Raw genomic sequence first — 17991 nt, 5'->3', positions numbered from 1 at the left:
ATTCAATTTGGTAATACATATTATACTTCAATTTTTTTATATATTGTTTACAGTAATTGAGTTTAAACGTAGGAGTAATATAATTGATAAATAGGGTTGCCAACTGCTAATAATCTTGGTACATATTAATTCTTCTTTTCCTGGATTCTTCAAGCCAATGGTGAATAGTTTCTTCTTTTTTGATTTTGAGATTTTGACATCATTTACCATCATATGAGGTAAGACCAAGCGCAAACCCATATTTTTTTTTTAATAATGTTTCGGCCACAATTTTGGGTTTGCCGTGTTCATGTTGCACCAAATGTTATATTTGCTGGTTGACGTACTTTGTAAGTTGAAACTTAAATCTAATATAAGAAGTTAGGAGCAGATATGTAAATTTATTATTGTAAAAAACTTTTAATTTATATTTATAGATTCTATTCTACATGATGTTAATCTTAAAAATTTATTAGCAGAGTTGGCCAACCTATTCGGAAATATTATGTACCAAGTACCTGTGAATACATTCTTTGATCAATCAATAATCGTATTTTGTTGTCAACATTTTTTTTTTAAAGTTCCATTTTGCTTTATTTTGCAAATGGCGCCCAACATGGGACTTAAAATTAATTCACAATGGGTACTTAATAATTACTTAGGTATTCGATGAATTAAATTATACAATATAGGTATCTCGTCTTTGGTCATAATACAACTAAAGTACGCATATATTTATTTGGAATGTTTTATCACCTGTCAGACTTACAATCTAGAATATAAGGAATGCTTTGTACAAAATAAATAACATTCTGTATACGCGAATTACAGTAAATATGATTTATAGAACAAGACAGTTTACAAAAAAATTGCAAGTCTATAGACTGAATATCGCAGACGTATAGGTACAGGTTGTAAAAATTCTCATAACAATTCAGAATACAGTGAAAATATATATTCTGTAATAATACTAAATATATTAAACTAAAACAATTTCTCAAGAAAGGTCGAAGACACAAAAAAATCCTTATGGGTTCTAAGAAGGTTCATGCCCTTAGAGAAAGTTATTCCATTTTCTAAATAACTATAGCAAAATATTATTTTTCGATATTTCGTGCAGATATCTATACTTCATTAGACACTACCAGGTTCTGGTGGTTTCGTCTACTTTTATTGAGATAAAATATGTATCTACTATGTATGGTCGTTGTTATAGAATGTATCTTGCCGACCGATGTCATTAAGATTCGTTCTGCCGTGTGTCCATGAAAAGATAACAAACACAACAAATGGGCACACTTTTGCATTTATGATATTATACTATGGTTTTATTTTAAAAATAAATATTTAATTTAAAATATTTTAATTTGTATAAAATATTATTCGGGTTGTTATTTATTTTTGTTTGTAACAGTTTCTGTACAGCAATTCCGTAAGTGTAATAAAAGATTGTAAATAGTACCTATATATTTTCTTGTTGTAATATAATTTTGTCCAACTTAGAACATAACAAACTTTTATAGACAACTCCGAACAGTTAGAGTCAGTTAGTATGGTTGTAAAACATAATTATATATTTATCGTATCTATTAGAAGGCACATAAGGATGATACTTAATAATAATATTTATTTACATAACTTATTTTATTCCATAGTAATTTATCGCTCGTTAGTAGGACGGATATTATTTATTTTAAGTTTACTTGTCAAATACAATTTTAATATAAAATAAAAATAAGTAAACAATACTTATATTTCACTCTAGACGGAGTAATGTAATAAAATCTTAAATTAAAATTCTTTGGTATGTATGTCATAACAACGAGCGATAAATCGCTAAGTGTAAATTCGCGTAATGCCATTTTGATCGTAATGAACAATTTGAAATCTCGTGTTTTTTTCCCCAACATTCTGCCTTGACCCAATTTTAGTTCCATTTCGCTGTGAATCTGAGAATTGGCTGTTGTTTCGAGAATCGGTTTTTGACCCAACGGGTCGTAACGATCCGGTTTTAGGATCTTGTTTTCCTGCGGCCGGCTTCGATGGAGAATTAGTCCCGCCGTTCTTCACTGGCCCAGATTTAGAAGAAGCCAGTGCGTTGGACCCATTGCCTATTGGTTTGGGACCTATCTGCCGCCCGGGCCCGGGGCTCCCCGTGGGTCGGCTCTCGACTCTCCCAGTGACACTTGGCTGAGCGCCGTTCGTGTGTTGCTGAAGCTGTACCCGTGACGCTCGTTCCATTTCTCTAAAACCAATGAAGGACTAGTTAATTGTCGTTTATCTTAATACTAGCGACCCACCAGGTGTATTACAGAACTTTTCTGTGGGGGTTTAAGTACACAGTTCTGTGACAATGATAGTGATTTATTGATTGATAAGGGGTTTTTGCTAAATAACACCGCTTGGTTGAATGCTAATAATGGTGTAATGAGGTGAAATGCATTATGAGGTGAAATTGAATGTGTCGGCAATTGTATATTGCACAGTATGCAGACATGTGTGGTTGACCCTTCATTTTCTATACAATAATATGCAAGTATTATAGATATAAACCTTCCTCTGATTTACTTTAACGACTATTACTCTATCTATTCTCAAAACTGTATTAAAATCTGTTGTGTAGTTTAAAATATCTAAGCGTACAGACGGAAACGGCAGCTTTATTTTATACTATGTAAACGTATATAATTCTATTGTGTGTTTGTCGCCTAACTTCTAAATGGCTAGTCCGATTTGAATGAAATATTGTGTATATATTTCAATGCATTTCTAGATTGTTTAAAAATATAATTCGATTCAGTAGGTGACATTTTTTTCCGGGAAGTACGACGTATACCTAATCCTCTGGTTTATTCTACATATATTATTAATAAATGTAACTGAATAAATGAATTTAACGCCTAACGAAACAAAGGCTAAACCATAAACATGTACTTATAATTCTTATTGGATTTCCAGAATTCATTATCTAAGTAATTTACTACATTATTCTCAACTAAGTTACAACAATATTAGAATAGATAGCGCAAGTTTGACTTGACTGTGTCAAAGTTAATCTAGTCTAATGGGTAGAGATTTAACACAGAATATCTAGTAGTATTGATTTAGTCTAACTTGCTAACTGTTTCTAATATACTAATTTATAAATATTGTCATAAACAATAAAGACATATAACTGAAATTTATAAAAATATGTACGGATTCATATCGTAGGTATACCATACTAAAATATTAAATAAAATAAATAAACGGGAGCATTTTTAATGATTTTTAACGACAGCTTGAAGTATTTACCTACATATTATAGAAGAAAGATGATAAATGAAAGATGCCATCTCTGTCTATATATTCGCCATATTCTCAAAGACTACTAAATTGATATTTTTACTTAAGTGTGTATGTGTTATTATAGATTTAGTGTCAAATTAATTGAAATAACCCGTGTGAAACCGGAGCTGGTTGCATTCTGAAATTTGATTGAATTCTTGGACATATCTCTAACGATATATCTTAGAAAAGGACATCTTAAAATCTTACGAATAGACTATTAACTTATATACTTAATATATATATACATTCCATGATTTTCCTTAACAAACATGCTTGGATTTTCAACATGCTTATATGCAAATTTAATGAGCGAAACTTTCATAAATTGCGTTAGATAGAACGCTGTTAAAATTCTGCGACAGTTACAAACGTCGATAAAGGGTAACAAAGCTTTAAGAGCATGCAATTTTAAAGTTATTTTTAGATAAGATTTGTGAAAAAGATGCACTTAAATTGGCAATGAACAGGTAATTGGCGTGTATAATTTGTATAATATTGAACTATAACTAATGCTATGATATAGTCATCAAAATATAGTTTTTTATATATATTTTTAAATTATTTTTTATTAAATACCCATATTTTTTTATTATTATTATTATCGAGTACAATAATGTACTCGAGAAAGATGAGTAAAAGTTATGTTGCGAATAGGATATAAAGAAGTAGTTATATTATTTGACTTCCACTAAAAGTATAGCCAAGTGAGGCGCCATAATAAAGTTATTATTATTTTTGAGTTAGGAATCAAAACGGTAGCAAGGAAACGTTAGTTTCTTAATGTTTAATTCCTCCACCTCCTTTATCTGTGATGACCTATTATTTAAGAAAGCTGTTGCTAACTATAATTTCAAGTGTAGGTACTAATTATATAGGGTACGTGAATTTTACTTCCATCTACTAATATTATTGATCGCTATTGATATAAAATAATTAGCATTCAAGACACAGGTATGATTCCATAAAGTTTCATCAAAGTAAAATTATAGAGCTTAATTGGTCACGTCCTTACGATCGACCAGACACAGCTAATTAACCATCGTCCCGGAAGGTTATATTTTTCATGTGCGTTGTTATGTAAACTAATGAAATTGATAGCTAAATTAGAAATTAAAAAGTAATAACTCCTCTGGGTTAGATCAGACATTTTGTTTGAGAAATAATAGTATATCTTGAAGCATTTACGAGGTAGAGCTATAGAGAAAACGGTGCTTAAGGAAATCTTTACATACTCTATTGTTATATTACTTGTATACCTTACTTTATTTACTTTCATGCATTGTCTTATGATACTCGATCGTTCTTAGACAATAAACAAACTATTTGTTTTTGATAGATGTGTCAACAAATCTTTCAATATCTGCATCTTTGTTTTCTGCGACTTTTATATATAATTATACTTTCACTAGTTTAATTTTTATCATTATTATATTTATACTTTTCACAACCTACTTTCATACTCTACAATATCTTATAAACTGTGTCTTTACTTTGATTTGAGTTTGTAAAAGTCAACTTCGTTATTTCGGTTGAAGGGCTGTAGGGTAGTAAAGTTACAGGACATGTGGCATAATATCTTAGTCCTCTGGTAGAGATTTATATAGATATATAGATAAATAAAATGCGAATAAAAGTAGTTTTTCTATATAATCCTCTGTGCCATTACTGTTCAATCCATTTGTAAGTATTATAGTTAGAGCACCCAAACCAGTAAGTCCAACCACCTCGCAGCAACACTATCATGTTATGATACCTTCACGTTCTGATATAGGAGGCGAGTGCTGAAGTCCTCTCCGACTTCTTAGGTTGGCATGCGACGGGCGACGATGGATACGCACCGCTGGTGAGACCTGGCAGCCTCGACAGAGGGCAGCACAGTGCGGCGGCGTACGCGGCGCGGTACTGCGCGTTCATTATGACGTAGATGATCGGGTTTACGCATGCGCTCGCGTACAGCAACAGGTAGCCCGCGATATGGAATACTGTGGAATAGGCAAGACGACTGATTTTTAACACGCTAAAGACCACATGCCCTACCACACTGTCGTTGCGGAGTGACCGGTGGGTCACTCCGCAGTAAATTAACACGTTGGGACCGGGGTGATCGATCATCCGTGGGCAGTTTAATTAAAATAAAGTCCACCATAAATTATTGTAGGTACAATAAAAACATATTAAAAAAAGAATACACATAATTAACAATAAAAAGAATACCGGTCCCTATGTGAGAAATAAGATTTTTCAATGCGGTCCTTAACGTGCTAAAAACACTTCATAACGTCCTTACACTCTATTTTCATACAAATTAACTCATATTATTTTAAAAAATAAAGATTTTGAGGTAATTACACATTTAATGACGAAATATATATATAATAATATACATGCAAAAAAAAAAAATCAGTAACAAATTATTCCTATATATTTTAGGTCACATATAATTAACGTTTATCTATGTTTAATTAGGCTTGATTATATATACATTTTATTTTATGCTTTGTTTTGTTTGTTTCTGTTTATGTTGTAAATAAAAACAACTGAATAAATATTTTTTCTTTCTTTCCTTCAGTGACGTTCCTATCTTGACTTGAGGTTAGGCGTGATGTATCCAATTCTGTAAAGTTTCATTTATAAGCCCGACCCAAAAATAAATGACGGTAGATAGTGAAACTTGAGCCGTATACGAATAAGTACGAAAATTGAGTAGTATAATATATCAAGATTATAAGATTAGGAAGTTATACTGCTAAACTTCACTTCAGGGCCACAATTTTTCAGTCTTTTTTTAGATACTCCACATTTTCCACGACAAACTGTAGTTTCCTGAAGTCGTAAAATATCATTAATAAGCAATGATAAAATAGGTTAACAAAAGTGGCTGTTAATACCTTTGTACTTACCGTCGTATAGTGGTTCTATTAATTTTTATATTAAAATAATTATTTTGACATGTTAAATGTTGTACGCCTCATTTTGCAAAACATAATCGGATATAGGAACTATGTATAAAATACTAATTTATAATATATATATATATACATTTATATATTTTGTACTTTGAAAAACAGTAATAATAACATCATTACTAATATAATGTTATTATTACTGTTATAATAATAGAGACAATATGAGCAAAGCTAACATATAAAATAGATATCTACATTTGTAATTGGGTAACACTAGCGTTATAGATAGTTGGAAGAAATGTCTAAATTTAAAAATAATTATTTATTTTTGCCTCTTTTTTATTAGGCAATTTTTGTCACATTTCTCTGGCGTATATATTGATCTACTAATGACTACACTTAAAAACATATTCTACGAAATTGTTATCCCGTTAAAGTTTCACATAATAGTTGATTTTACAAGAAACTTTAACACAAATAAATACGCCCCGTCATCATTTCACGATACTCTCTCTTAGGTATATAAGAACATTGACTTAGGCCTAGCGGTTTAGCACATCTCCTTATTTCCGATGGTTTGATGTTTGATGATTGATTTTCTGTGTGTTATCTAAGTATATAATATGTATTTAACTATATTTCAGTATGACATTTGTTTATAAAAAAAATGTACTTAAATATTTAGTCAGTTATCTAATACCTATAACACGACCTCTGCTTAGCTTAGAACTAGATGGCAATGAGTCAATTGTTCAGGGTTATTATTATTATTAAAATGTACATGTAAAAGTAATACTTACTTGGGTATTGTACATGACTATCGGCCACTTTTGCTATGGTGATGGGGAGGTAACACACTAAGAAGGACAAGAATATAGCTAGCACCATCTTGGTGATCCTCCACTCATTCCGCTTGGCTTTCGTCTCCCGGTTATCCTTTATTGTGGATCGCTTGTCTGTGGTGCTATTGTTCAATGTGCCAGGGCTTGCATGTTGCGATCTTTGATGTTCACGCATTCTTCGCTCTGAGCTGAATATTTGAATAACATTTTTTGACTTTGTATTATCTATATAGAGCCGATTTTTTATTCTGAGATAAATAAACTTCAAAATCACTGTATCGTAATTTTTTTCTGTTTGATAGATATATTTTCCAGAGTGACACAATACACATAATAATATATATGTGTATCTTATATCCTGTATGTATATAGGTATATATCTATCTACAAATATTTAGACATTACACATGTTTGTACTATGGCTAGAAGGAATTGACTTTCTATGCACAGGTTTACCTATTCCGAAAGTCGGGACTAAAGGTAAAACATTGTACTAAGATATTTGTAAATAAAGATATTATTATTATTACTATACTAGCTGTGCCCGCGGTGAGACGCGTTCACCCGCGCGAAGTTTGGAGCCTATGTATTATTCTGATATATAAGTAGTTTTGCATGAAAGAGTAACAAAAATCCATCCATCTAATCATACATCTACACTCACAAAGATCCGCGTTTACAATAGCAGTAAAATACAGATCGTATTAATATATACAAAAGTCACAAAGTTGTACGTTCGATACCAAACAGGCGTTGCCTTTCCGGAGTACTAAGATATAGGACCTGTAATTTCAACCGGACCACTTACATAGCAAGATGATTGGCGGTTGAAATAGGTGAGTCTGAGGTACCCACGCATAAATGAATGAATTTGGACAGTGTCTCCCGATTTAATTACAGTTAAATTACTATTCCAACTGTCAACAACCTTCAAATAATAGAAGCTATATAAATTACAAATATTAATCTACGATAATAACATGATCCGTCAGTGTTTACGTTTCAAACTTATTTTTAGAATGTTATATTTACTATAAATAAAATTGTTATAAATTTTACTATAAATGTGAAAGTTTGTGAAGATATTCGGATTATTGTTAATCAATTGTGTTTAAACAACTGATCAAAATTTGAACGAAACTTTGTAAACACAGACGGATCGTAAGATTTTTCAATATCTCTATAACTAGTATTTTTTACTTACTAGCTGTTTAGCACACCACCTTACTTCCGGAGGTGGCAGGTTTCGGTTCGTCGCAAGATGTAATCATTTATATTTATAAAGAAGTTTGTATGTATTGGTAAAAAAAAGTATTTTTATCAAATGAAAAATCATTTATTTAGCCACATGTTAGCCGCTTATAAACTTAAAATTTTTCGCATTAATATTTTTCCGTACCGTCCAGTTCAGTATACATAGATTAGACATAGATTCAATTACCACGAAGCACAACTTGTAATGTTTAGTACCAATAATAATTTGTGCTTTTTGACTTTGCGACTGGTGGCTCTGTGTGGAAATTGTTCTTTTATAAGTACAATTAAGAAAATCATGGTATCGTACGTATAAATAATGACCTTATCAAATTAAAAACAATTCTTTTGTTTTTAATAAATAAAAATATAATTTACCTGTGCACCACCCAGAATATCCTAGCGTAGCATATGAAGATGAGTAGAGCGGGAACAATGAAGGCGATCACAAAGAGAGCCGTTTTGGATGTACGTCCTTTGTCATCAGGTATTATGGAGCACGTGCCGAGATCCGGGTCGTAGTCGAATTTACCTGCAATTATAAGTAAGTTATTTAATCTATAGATCATCATCATTGCCTTGCTTTTATCCCATTATTAGGGGTCGGCGCAGTATGTCATCCTTTGCCACTGATCACTACCGGCCGTCATATCTGAGCATACTCTCCTTTTTCTCATATCATCTTTCATACAATCCATCCATCTTTTTTCTGGTCGTTTCTTTAGCTTGTTGCTAATTACATAAAATATACTGTTTGAAAATTACATTATACCAAAGTAAAATAATATTAACATATGCAAAACTCAAAGTTATGAGCGGTACTCATAAAATTGCTCTTTGAGCTGTCTAGAGCACTTGGTAGCAGAGAGGTTTATTATTCCGTATTATAGATCCAAGTACAAGTCAACATGCAAGTAAAAATAATTAGAGTCTCAATTGTATTTCATTTCTCCCGGTGGCGTAGGAAATACATGGAACAGTTTCAGGTATTCTGAGTAATATATGGGCATCGTTGTTTGGAAATTAATTATTTAAATAGCTCAGATAAAAAAATATATAATAATCTATCAAAATTATAGGTATGTTGATTGTAAAAGAAATGTAATAATAAAGTAGTAGATAGGTAAATTTATAAATTTAAATTAAAATTTATTTATGATTGGTTGTAAACTCTTTGCACATTTATAGAACATTTATTGTTTTAATTAATTTTGAATGTATTTTTTTCGATTTGTCATCATATATTATTGTCACTTTTCACTGTTACTGTTGGTACCTATAATTCGTATACATTTTTAAATTCATTTCGCACAGACAGTCCACTCACTTATTGTCCCCAATACTACATTGTGTTTGTATTTACCAAAGGAAAACAACATCAGTTTGTTTCCAAATATTTATTACTAATTTAAGAAAATATATTATAGTTTCTAATGTCATATTAACTTGGACTACTGACTTATGGGTTTACATATAAATGTAGCGGCTAATTATTATCGAAGAGCATTTCCTGGGAGTACAATATACTTACAATATTATTGACCATTTATTAATATTGTTATCTGAATGTTTTGTTTGCTTATTGGATTATAACAACGATAATAACCTATCGATCAGAATAACAACCATAGATAACTCTTTTGACGATTGACGACTTATTGTTTTTGGTATCTGGGAGGTTGAACAAAATGAAGATATTAATATAAATAAGAAAAAAAGATTAATCCTTATCTATAATAATGTGAATAGCAAAACAAACGTTTTTCAGTCCAATTGTTTTTAAAATGTTAAAGTGACATTTTAGCTGGTGTACAAGTAAAACGTCCGATGGAGGACCTTTCACGCTTTGCTAAAGACTTGCAATTACGTTCTTGTTTTTCCACTACAGATTTGACTCTCGTTTTTATACTTCACATCGTTATATAAGACCGTATGTATAGTTGAATTGCTGTTTGATGTCAGATATAGGCAAATAAACAGATACGTAAATAACTCAGTAAGTATAATATTTGCTACTGTATAGCAAATGTAAGAAAAAACTTTACCAACTACCAACGGTTTAGTGCTTGGATGTCCTGAAATCGATACTTATAAAACTCAATGTACAAAATATTACTGTAAATATGGCGAGAGCTGTATTAATAACTATTAATTTTATATTGGAACATTATTAGCCTGGAGAGACCAATATATATATATGTATAGCTTGTGTGAAAGATGAAATGCATAAAATACCAACCCCAAATAATGGGATGAAGATAAGGCAATACTGAATGATATATTTTATTCAATTATAAAATAACTAAAAAAATCTGTTCTAATTAACTCTTCTGAATACATATTCTATTTTTAATTAAACTTATAAACGAATTGAGTTTACTATTGCGTTGTTTAGAAATTAAATGGCCTGTAATTTTTTTTATTAAAATATTTCTAATTTCTTTTTTTAAAGAAAGTATTATTACTAAATTATACTCACCCCATACCCCTACAAGGGTTGGTATCTGCATGCCGTACGAAAACATCCACGAAAACACGATCATGAGTGCAATATTCTGTTTGCGGTACACGCGCGCGTACCAGCTGTGGTGGGCTATCATTATGTACCTAAAATCAAAGAACATAAGAGTGATTATTCTATAACATACCATATTCTTAGATATAAAAGCAAATTTAAATGACAAATGATACCGGTTTAACGCAAAATTGGATTTTCTAATAGAAATTTCAGTATATTCATATATGATTTTGCGGAACCGCTTTAGAATTCATACGAATAGTGTTTTAATGAAATTATAGGCTAGAGAAGTAAAAGTTAGTATATAATCCTATAATCCTTAAAGGCAGAAGCTTCAAAATATGAAGTATAAATTTTGACACTTATTATTGTATATTTATATTTATTTTGTATAAAGGGATTAAATAAGTCAAGTATACCAAAAATAAGAAGTTTCTTTCAACATCAAGGCACTTGGAGGCGAGTTGCTGGTCATTTAAGAAAGAACTTGCTCTTTCCAATATTGTAACAGAAATACCATTGCTGTCGTAGAGAATAGAGTAAAAAGTATGGTGAGCTGGACGACCGCCATCCATTGTTTCAGATGATATTTTATTTTCTGCAGGATTTCAGACGGTTGTATTCAACAATATTGTTCTATTGTTCAACATATTGTTAAACAACAATTGTTTAATATCAAACGAACTAAGTCCATCATCGTCATTCGCTGTGTATTGTTCAGCACTGAATAATATTGTTAATACTGACCTGACGGTCCATTAAAATTTAATACCCATCCTAATGACATGTTTCAAATTATTATAGGATCTGCCCAATTTCCTGGGTTTACGAGTATTAATGCACATTCGATGGCTAGTATTATGACGTGTTTTATGATGAGGTCAAGATATTTTTAAGGTAGTTTAATGAAGCTCCATTGATAAATATTAATGTTTTATTAAAAGTCATCTACGTGGGTCAGTCTCACCTAAGTGAGCTTTGTAAATTGTTTCGGTAGTAGTATGTAATATTGCGTTATCTGTGGTAGTAGGGTGCTGCAGATTAGGTAATGAAATTACAGAATAAGAGACATGATATCTTAATCATATGGAATGGTAACATATGAGCGGTATTACGGGTGTCACAAGATGACCGAACTTGTTCATATACGAGTATATAGATGACGACTACCGCTTACCATCGGACGGCCAGTCAACTTGTATGCAATTCGTATTAGATAAAAAAAGGTTCTTTTATTCTCTCAGGAATATGGTATATTCTTTATCCCTTTCTTTCTATTTTTTTACAACCACCAAATAATATCTTTGATTTAACAGAGAGTGTTGCCTCTCTGTTTTTGCGAATTCGTTGTAGTCAAAGTAAAATTGGTATTAAAATTTATTCTTTCGATTTTTCATACAACATTATTAGTTCTTTAAATATATAATATATATAAATATATAATATACACAAGAATCAAAATATTATACAGATTCGGGTGAATTTTTATTGTACAATATATTTGCAATATGACGCTCCTCTGAAATCATATTGCACAAAGAGGATGATTGTTAGCAGTAATTAATGTAACCTTTAACAGGTTGATCTCTACAATTAGTTATGTTGCGATAGATCATGTGATCTAACTGCATCCTTCATTAAGAATAGAATAGAATAGAAAATCATTTAATCAAATAAACTTAATTTAAGCACTATAGAATAGTCATAACATTTTTTTTTATCTACCGCTCATTCGGAAAGCTGTCTCATCACAGAAAGAACGAGCAAGAAACTTGTGTGTTGCTCTTTTAAATAATCCTTGTAAGTTCACATTTACCAGAAACGTGTGAATACAAACTGCCAACTAGCACGCATTTATTATGGTCAAATATAAAAATACAATAAGATTAAATTAGTCGTAGTGATAAGAGCAGACCAATCCCTACAAGCAGCACTCGTTCACGAGTATGACGAACGAGCCAGCCTAATTAGGGAGCCCAATGACTTAATTAAAAGTTAAACTTAATTAAGTCTGAGAGCACTGCTGGGAGTTCGAACCTCAACTCGACAATGGAAAAGAGGTTTTATCAAAGGACTGCGATATCTTATAACAATATACATGTTAAAAAATTAATAAAATATGACTAAGAGTGTTTGTAGAGTGTTTTAAGAGATGTTAGAAAGACCTTGTTACAGAGTTAAGGTGATTTAGTGTATTTTTTTCTCGTTATTACATGCAGGAACTTATAAATAAAATAAAGTAAAGCATGTTCCAAATTTACTTGTTCAATTACATTTGCGAATGATCCTGTATATTATTCTTGCGTTAATATTTTAGTCCGACTCTAGGTTAAGGTTGAATATCATATCAAACAATTTCTCAGAACACGTGTATTTTATAAGTAGCAAAACTCACAAAGGATGGCAAATTCACTCCAGCTACTGAAGTTGATTGTTAACTCCCCAACAAATAACCAAGTCAAAAATATGAGCAGGAATGTTCTAATTATGTTTTCAAAACATGTTTACCTTTGGAGCAAACTTTTAATTAGGAGCGCAAGGACTGCTTTTGAAATTGATTCGCTATTAAAATTAGTAGGGAATTGGGACAGCTAAATAATATATGTAGGTTACGTTATAGATATTATTCATTTAAACGTCATCATTGTCAAATACAATTAAACATCCATATATAGGTATATTCTATAAGGTAAAATGAAAAGTTCTGATGATCCTTCCAACCTTACCATAGGTATGTAATATTATGTTATCTGTGCTATAGGTATGGGAAAGATCAAAACAGCCGTGTATTCTTGTCTCCTCGTATCTAGTACTAGCGATTAAATAGCTTTTTATGAATTCGTTTACCAATTTGCGCTGATTTTTACTATCAATACTAATGTTATGAATACAAAAACATAGATAAAGTACCTCTATATAGACAGTGTTTTTTTTCTGTCTATATACTTTTTCTCGTCTAAAAAGCTTTAACAGATATTAATTTAATTCTTAAAATATGTAACAGTTAGTTTTGTATTTTATTAGTGTATTAAAAAGTTATAGTAACTAATATTAAACATAATTTAATTGTCTTCCTCATTTTATTACTAAACACTACTGCAGACTGAGTGATGATTAGTTCCACTATCAGTGACTCAGACCAACTACTTACCATTACTAGCAGTTATTAGTACATAAACGTGACCGTTATATTACACGTTTGCTGACACAGCGAATTAAAACTGTAGTAGCGGCAGGCGATTTTAGGTTGTTATATGTAACAAGTATTGTCTTATAACGTCTTTCTAACACAACTAATTCATTCTATATTATAAATGTCAGTGTTGTTCATCTATTTGTTATTTATAACTAAGCGGCTAACTGGATCTTCATAAAATTTGATATGAATATAATAAGAGACTTTAAGACTAGGACGGACTTTTATGTAAATATAAGGGTATGTTTGTGTAGGGTTTCCTGTAAGGCTAATTACTAAAAAATAAGGCAGATTAGCAGTCAAAAATCAATAAAAAGAAAATCTTTTAATAATTGTCCCCATAATGGGCCTGGTTTGGTCCATCTAGATTATTAGTACGAGTATCTATGGATTCATGTCTAATTTAAGTTAAAATTAAAAGTAAAAGTTAAAATCTAATGGACAACTAAAAGTAGCCACTAATCGCCGTGATCGGTGGTCCAGTATGCGGCAGCACTTAACATTTTAAAGCAATTTACTTACATTATGATAGTATAAACATAAGTAGTGAGTCATATTATGCTAATATTGGACCTGTATAATTTAGGTAGGTATTTTTTACTTTAAAAATATAATGGTTTACGTAGTAGATTCCTAGGTACCTACTGTTTTATAACCATTAGTCACGAGTGATGACATAATGCCAGATCGTAAATGGTAAATGAATGAGACCATAATTTATGGCAATGCTAAACTACCAGAGCAAATAGTTTACAGTAGCGTATCCCACGTGTTCTTATCTTTATCTCCAGCTTCCGCGGAAAAGCCAATTATCGTAGGTAATAATAAACTGAAATCGACTTTAAAGCTTTTCCATTAAATTCGATGTTCCGAAAAATGTTTTATTGAGATATTTTTAAGCGAGTGATAATTGAACTTGTGTATACTCGTATAAGAAAATATTGCAATTTACTAATCCAGAACAATTACAATTAAACATCTTAACATAGTACAAACCAAAGTAGCCGCCGCTGTCTGTACGCTTATATATATATATATCTTTTGAATTATGTAACGGATTTTAATACAGTTTTCAGCAATAGATGGAGTGATACAAGTGGAAGGGTTATATGTAAAATACATGCGTATTATAGTATACAACAAACCGAGAAATTGAAAGATTTGTAATGCATCTGCGCGAAGCCAGGATGGGTCACTTTTTAGTTGTACCTAAATATATTCAAAACATCTGTTAAATCATATTTACTGAGCAAAGCCTATTACTCACTAAATAATTACTTGAATGACGAGTGAGCATGGCAATATTTGTTCATGCACTGAATTTTCATTTAATGTTAGTCATAGACCCATAGGTGTCCATGTCTGACATTAAATGAAAATTCAGTAAATAAATATACATTGTATATAAACTGGCTTACAAAAAAAGTAATTCAATTGAGCTTGCCAGTTCTTCTCAATTGGATCTATATACCGAACTGGATGGTAGAGAAAACATTAGAATGTATAAATTTGAGGTTCATAAGCGGCTAAATGTCCTACATGAATAAATGATTTTTGAATTTGAATTTGAATTTAATAAGGTATTAATTCATTAGAGCATCTATTATTACAGGCACATGTGTGTATGCATGTGTTAAGTAATAAAGTGTTTGTTTATAATTAGTTTTATAGTCCTATTATTATTATGTTACGATATGCCCGTAACAAATTTTTCTAAAAGGACTCTAAAGAGATTGTTTAAAATTAGTCTTAAGACACCATCGCGACATGATGAGACTAGTTGCAGGTAACGTTGTTACTATTAATTATTTATTTTATAGAAACACTAATTGTAATTAAATTAGAAAAGTAGGTATAAAAAGTAGTGATCGTTTTATAACCTAAAACTACACTTACCTATTGAGCGTTATCAGGGCAATGCTCAAGAGAGACACACCGACGTTACCGTACCGCAAGAACGGTACGAGTTTACACAGTACACCCCCGTGGGACCAGGTTCGAGTCCAGAATCCAGATATGGCGAATGGTAGCACCATCACGCAGAATAGAAAGTCCGCTATGCAAAGGCTGTAACAAAAGAAATAACAATTATATTTTTACTATAAATATAACAATAATAACAAACAAACAAACAGAAAATATTATACAACATTTTTTTTCAGACATCATAGTAATATTTACATAAGCTCTGTTGGTAAAAGTTTGGGACAGCACAAGACTGTCTGTCCCACTTAATGTCTCATACATGTCCTAATAAAACACCTATATAAATGAATGTTGGAGTGGAGGAATGGAGGAATGACGTATATACGTCATTCCTCCATTTGAAAAGATATCTTCATTCCAGACAATCATGGAACACGAATTATAGATATATCGTCTTATAGGTATTTTTGTCGTGAAGTATCAATGGTACGTCATATGGCACCTATTAAGCCTATTTGGTATTCTAATGTCCTGAATTTATAAGCCAACTTTATCAAGTCGTACTGCGGTTGTGTGTTGGACGTGGTATTAATTATGAATTCAATTGCTTTTAAAACCTCACCAAGTATTTGCAATATCGTATTCCATTGTTTTATTCATTAACTAAAACAATAGGCTGGTATATACCCTAATAGCATATGTATATGTTTTAAAATAACAAATATTGCGCTGATGTTAACACATATTGACGACCTCGGTGGTCTAGCGGTCTAGCACACAGCTTTACAACCGAGGTCGCGGGTTCGATTCCTCGCACGGCACAAACATTTGTATTCATGAGTATGATTGTTTGTATTGGTCTGGGTGTTTTCTATGTATAATATGTATGTATTTACAAAAAAATATATCAATGTATATGTATCAGTTATCTAGTATCCATAACACAAGGTTTAGCTAGCTAAACTTGGGTCTAGATGGCGCTGTATGAATTGTCCTGAGATTATTATTATTATTAGGTATATTCAAACAGGGTAGACTTGTAGAAAGTTGTTTCTGTTAGTACCTCAGTCTCATCAATTTTAGTCAACAAGTAGCTTGATTTGTAAGTTGAGTTTTGGTTATAGGCAATGCTTAGAAGAATATCATTTAGTCATTCGGAATAGCAATGTATGTGTATCACGCACGTCACATGATAATGTGATGTCCGTGGTGCTTTTCACATATATAGGTAATGTTTATAGTTTACCATTAAGTTAGAGGTAAGCTTATTAACCATTCTAAATTGTAATTACATAAAAAAAGTTACAGACAATTACGCAGTAAGCAGGTAAGTATATTTAATTTTATAAAAGGAAATAAATTTCTATTTGTAATAAAATTAATGTGGGAGCAACACAGAAGTACTATCAGTAAAAAAGACCCAAGAAATTAATTTCAATGATTTACACAAATAGAGAAATGCTATTGGTTTGAAAAAAACTTCTGCGTTTGGAAATGGATTAATAATAGAACTAATCCAAAGTTTGTGTAGGTACATGTATGTCGATAGAATATCTAATCTCAACCCATAGATCGGTTTCACTGAATAGGTGTCAAATTGTGTCTTTCACAGATTCTTTCGAAGCAGTTTTAGTTTTATCCCTGAAGTTAAGTTGTGGGATGCGCTACCAGGCAAGAATTTTCACAGATAATATATTAGAGGTTTTGCAAAGGGCATGGCCATAGGCAATGATAGCTGGATTTTAACAGAGCAACTGTCTATAACAATCTATGATATCCTATACAACACTGTGTTAATTATTGAATTATTCATATCTTCACCACCGCATTACGAAAAAAATAACAGATTATGTAACTAAAAAAATATCTATACTGTGACGCACAGGTAAGACTCGTATTACAATAATATTCTAAACAATATAATTGCAAGATTATGGTAAACAATAGAAAAATACCAACTGCATGACCTATGTAAGTACTAGTTAATACTACGCAATTATATACAATAACATACTAGCAACATTGCATACCTTTTTAATA

At 31.3% G+C, this 17991-nt stretch overlaps 1 protein-coding gene across 1 annotated transcript in view; it reads right to left on the bottom strand.

Annotated features, from left to right (window-relative positions):
- Window positions 1–236: 236 nt before the first annotated feature.
- Window positions 237–17991, bottom strand: part of LOC131855576 (G-protein coupled receptor moody-like) — a 59070-nt gene continuing 41315 nt past the window's right edge. The window contains exons 4-10 of the mRNA XM_059206854.1: window positions 15922–16092; window positions 10791–10918; window positions 8690–8843; window positions 7016–7245; window positions 5108–5291; window positions 2807–2821; window positions 237–2224 (exon numbers count right to left, since the gene is read on the bottom strand). Coding sequence (XP_059062837.1) covers window positions 1816–2224; window positions 2807–2821; window positions 5108–5291; window positions 7016–7245; window positions 8690–8843; window positions 10791–10918; window positions 15922–16092 — 1291 coding nt within the window. The 3' untranslated portion in view covers window positions 237–1815. The remainder of the gene's footprint in view (window positions 2225–2806; window positions 2822–5107; window positions 5292–7015; window positions 7246–8689; window positions 8844–10790; window positions 10919–15921; window positions 16093–17991) is intronic.

This window comes from Achroia grisella, unplaced genomic scaffold (assembly GCF_030625045.1).
Source record: "Achroia grisella isolate CSIRO2021 unplaced genomic scaffold, CSIRO_AGI_Agris_v1 utg146, whole genome shotgun sequence".
Taxonomy (NCBI): Eukaryota; Metazoa; Arthropoda; class Insecta; order Lepidoptera; family Pyralidae; genus Achroia; species Achroia grisella.
Note: the sequence above shows the minus strand (reverse complement) of the source record. Positions and strands in the feature narration are given on the sequence as shown.